The 4534-nt window shown below is 36.2% G+C and overlaps 1 protein-coding gene across 1 annotated transcript; it reads left to right on the plus strand.

The window, feature by feature from the left end:
* Positions 1-282: 282 nt before the first annotated feature.
* Positions 283-2338, plus strand: LOC119411066 (homeobox protein SEBOX-like). Its single transcript, XM_037677989.1, has 3 exons — positions 283-376; positions 1351-1523; positions 1649-2338. The coding sequence occupies exons 1-3, from the start codon at positions 283-285 to the stop codon at positions 2336-2338; spliced, it is 957 nt and encodes a 318-aa protein (XP_037533917.1).
* Positions 2339-4534: the final 2196 nt, after the last annotated feature.

Raw genomic sequence — 4534 nt, forward strand, 5'->3', positions numbered from 1 at the left:
TTATATTATTAAGTATATTCATGTTGTTTCTTAAATAGCTTCTAGAGAATTTTGATTGTACCCATGGTGTCCATCAGCCATTTTAAATCTTGTCAGAGTCGTAACAACAAAGTTTGAAAACAATTCTGTCTAAAACTGAAGCTTCCAGAGGTGCAGAACACCTGGATTAGTGAGGAGTACCGACTGTCCCAGCTGATCTGTGGGGGGTATAAGAAGCTCCTGACTCGTCCTCATCTCAGAGGATCGGTGGAGACTGAGCAGCAGAAGTGTGTCTGTGCATCGATGGCTCTGCTGGTGGACGCTGAGTTCCCTGTGATCCAACAGAACCAGCAGAAAGACCTGAAACCTTTGTTTGGAGCTCAACACCCCGCTGAAGGTGAGCCCCGCGTAGTTCTATTATTATCACCACGCCAACTTTCACAGAAATTAAAGTTTATCTTCAGGGAGCAGATTTTACCATTTGCACCTTTGAAATCTTAATCTATCTTATTATTATTATTATTATTATTATTGTCATTTTTAATATTATTATTATTACTAACATTAATAATAATATTACTGTTTTCATTATCATCATTATTATTGTTGTTATTATTATTATTGATAATAATAATAATAATAATAATAATAATAATAATAATAGTAGTAGTATTGTTCTTATTATTATGACAACGATGATTATTATTATTATTAGTAGTAGTATTATTAGTATTCTTAACATAATAATAATAACTATTATTATTGTTATTATTAATAATAATAATAATAACATCATTGTTATTATAATTATTATTATTTTCGTATCATTATTATTATTGTTATTATTATTATTACTGTATTCATAGTAGTGGTAATATTGATATTATTCTTATGATTATTCTTATGATGATGATGATTATTATTGTTATTATTATCATAATCATTATTATTATCATTATTATCATCATCATCATCACTATTATTATTATTATCATTATTATTATGATTTTTATTATGGTTATTATTATTAGTTGTAGTACTAGTAGTATTGGTATTATTTTTATGATTCTTATTATTATTACTATTATTATTATTATGATCATTATTCATAGCAGTAGTAGTATTGGTATTATTCTTATAATGATAATGATAATAATTAATAATGTGATTAATATAATGATTATTTTCTGTGTTTTTATTTGATAAATGTGTATACCTTTTACAATGTGCCTTTTTAAAAGTTTCTTCTTTAAAGCTTTAAATGTTATTTTAATTTTTAGTTTATTATTGTATCTCATTTCAAAATGTTCTGACTCTTTATTTGATTTGTGATGTGAGACGGTGGGAGGGAGTGTGCCGGGTCGTCTCCAGAGCCAGAACAATCCTCTGGTTTGATGGAGGGCCAGAGGAAGAGAAAGAGGACCATCTTCAGTCGAGCCCAGCTGTCTGAGCTGGAGCAGGTCTTTGCTGTGACCCCGTATCCAGACATCACTCTGAGGGAGAGGCTGGCAGCGCACACACACCTGCCAGAGAGCAAGATACAGGTGAGCTTTGGCCTACACCGCCCACATGACCATCAGAAGTTACAGTACTTGTTTAAATTGAAGTATAAGTACTATGGTCTTGGTAAAACAAGCTAGAACACGATGAGTCTTCTTGTTTTCTACAGGTCTGGTTCCAGAACAGAAGAGCCAGAAGTATTAAGACTGGTAGATTCCTCAAGTCGACCAATTCTGATGTGAGAGGTGGCGGTTTTACAGAACCTTCCGCAAACCCACCATCAACCACTCTGGCAGACGTGTTCAAGCAAGACCCGAACCACTACTGTGAAGACGTGCCGCACATTTACTCAGACTGGATCCAAATCTACAGCAGCCCGGTGTCTTCCACACAAGCATCGTCCTCATCCCTCCACCAGCAGCCCGCCCAGAAGCTGCTCAAAAGCTGCTCCAAGCCTTCAGGCTCTTGTTTCTGGGAAGAAGAGCACCACAGGCAGACACACATGGGTTCAAAGATCTCCGGTTTGATTGCTGGCTCCTTTCCTCAACCCATCAGCAGGCAGTCTCACCACCCTGCCTCCAGCAGTTCCTACCAGACCTTTACAAACTTCAAGCCCCAGACCCTCGCACCGTCTGGGAACCATCAGCCCATGTATGGAGCCCACAGTGGAGGAGGAGGGGGGAGCAGTTCAATAGACCAGGTCATTCCTGCCCATCCTCAACCAGTGTACTGGGAGGCAACTCAAGGACAGGGACACCGCCACCAACACCACCCGCAGGTTGGACCACAGACCTCTATGGGATACATCTCAGATCTGATCTATAATGCTGCTATTGTAACCAATTTTCTAGAGTTCTGATGATAAATCTGAAAGAAAAGTATGGACAGAATAAAAAGTCACTTTGTTGCAGTCAAAGAACCTTCATCATCACATTCCCCTGAGTTTCACTTCGAGTGCTTTCGGTTTCTGTTCATGTTTGTCGTGTTGATTTGATCCCAGCCTGTGAAACTGTGAAGCTGTCATTGTCGGTCTGTTCCGTGTTTTTTAAGTCTGGTTTTTACTCTGCTTTGGAAAATAAACAAGGGTTTGTCACTCCTCTGTTGAGTGTTATATTTCCAGTCAGTCAAAGAAGCTTGTTCCATCAGAAACTGAACTTGAATCGCTCAGACTGAATCTGTATTTGTGTAATTTCAAATTAAATCCATTGGTTTGAAAATTAATTTCACGAAATTGAAACTGAATTTAATGTTTTGAAACTAAATTTTGTTGTATTGAAAATTCAGTTTGACTACTTTCATTTTCAGTTCAATAATTCAGTTTCGATTCCAAAATTCAGTTTTTTGTGTCACACATCTGGATCCTTGAGAAATCCACAGAGTAATCGAGCACAGATTGACAGATTCAGTCAGCAGATTCAAATTCAGTTTCTGATGGCACAAGGTTCTGCACATAGAAGTCTCATGTTTTTGGTTTGGGCAAACGTAACACTTCCTTAAACTTCACCATACACCAAAGTTAATCATGGAGTTCCTCAAGGTTCAGCGCTTGGACCAATACTCTTTCTCTTTTCCTAATAGAACACTTTGCTCTCAGACCGCAGGTTTACTTGTGGTTCCTAGAGTTTCCAAAAGCAGAATGGGAGGCAGATCTTTCAGTTCTCAGGCTCCTCTCTTGTGGAACCAACTTCCAGTTTCTGTCCGTGAGACTGACACATTGTCCAGTTTTAAGACTTTCCTTTTTGATAAATCCTATAGTTAGGGTCGGCTTGTTATGCTGCTACACACTTAGATTATTAGAGGACAAATGACCTCATTTCCTTAAATGAATTGTTAAAATTTAATAGTTTTCATTTGATATTATTTCTATCTTAACATGTGATTCTCGACCTGCCATTGTGTATCTGTTCCTCTCAAACCCAGCCGGTCGAAGCAGATGGCCACTTGTCCTGAGCTGGTTCTGCTAAAAGTTTCTTCCTCATGAGGGAGTTTTTCCTTTCCACTGTCGCCTTCATGCTTGTTCAAGAAACTTCTGTGATGGAGTTAAATTCGAAGCTCTTCAGATTAATAATGGTAAATTATTATTTTTATGAATGTTTTTGTTCAGTTCCCTGAGATGACTTCTGTTGTGACTTGGTGCTTTATACATAAACTGAACTGAACAAGGTATGACTCATATTTGCCCAATGTTGATGTAACTTGTACTTTGTGAACAACTTGTGAAAGTAAAAAAGCAACAGTGAGAGCAGAACTGTTGATGTTGTGTCAGGGTGCGGGTTAGAAACTGTGAGTCTGTAAAAGTAGAGTTTGATGAAACTTATGGCTTTAATGTTACTGAAAGAGACTGGATTTGATCGTGTTAATTAAAAAATGTCAGGAAATATAACACACTATTTTGAATAATTTGTTTATCTGAGATGGGAGTAAGTGTAAAACTTATTGAAACCTACCCAAATGCATTTATTTAATAAATATATCATTATCTTGTAATCATGAGACATTGATAATTTGCTATTGTGTAGATCTTGTTGATGTGTAAAAAGACGTACCCTCGCATGTTTATCTACAATTTTTAATGTACTGCGTACAAAGGCTTGATAAATCCATGGCAAAAATATTATGTATAGTTTTTACTTTTAACCCCTAATAAAGGACAACATAATGATTTTAAGTTTAAACGTTGTTTTAAGTTTTCCAGATTGAAACTTCTTGTTCTCTTTTGCAATGGCTGACTCATATTTTAATAAAACTTTGTGTAATAAATGAAGTATTTCTGAAATCAGAAAGTTTGGGTTTAAAGAAACAGTTTTCTCAAGAACACATTTTTATTTTCAAAAAAGTTTAAATGATGTCATTTGGACAAGTTTATTTTTTGGGAGAAGGGTTTTGTCTTCATATTGATCTTCCTGGATGAGATTACAACCTTTGTCTGAACCACTTTGGACTTGGTTGTCCTCGGGCTGTCCCCCCCCCCCCAAAAAAAAATATATCCAGAAAGACTTGATTTTAACCTTTTTTTGTATTTATTTATTTATCTGGATGATTGAACTTACAAACA

The sequence above is a fragment of the Nematolebias whitei genome, chromosome 6 (genome assembly GCF_014905685.2).
Source record: "Nematolebias whitei isolate Nwh7 chromosome 6, NemWhi1, whole genome shotgun sequence".
In the NCBI taxonomy this organism is placed as follows: domain Eukaryota; kingdom Metazoa; phylum Chordata; class Actinopteri; order Cyprinodontiformes; family Rivulidae; genus Nematolebias; species Nematolebias whitei.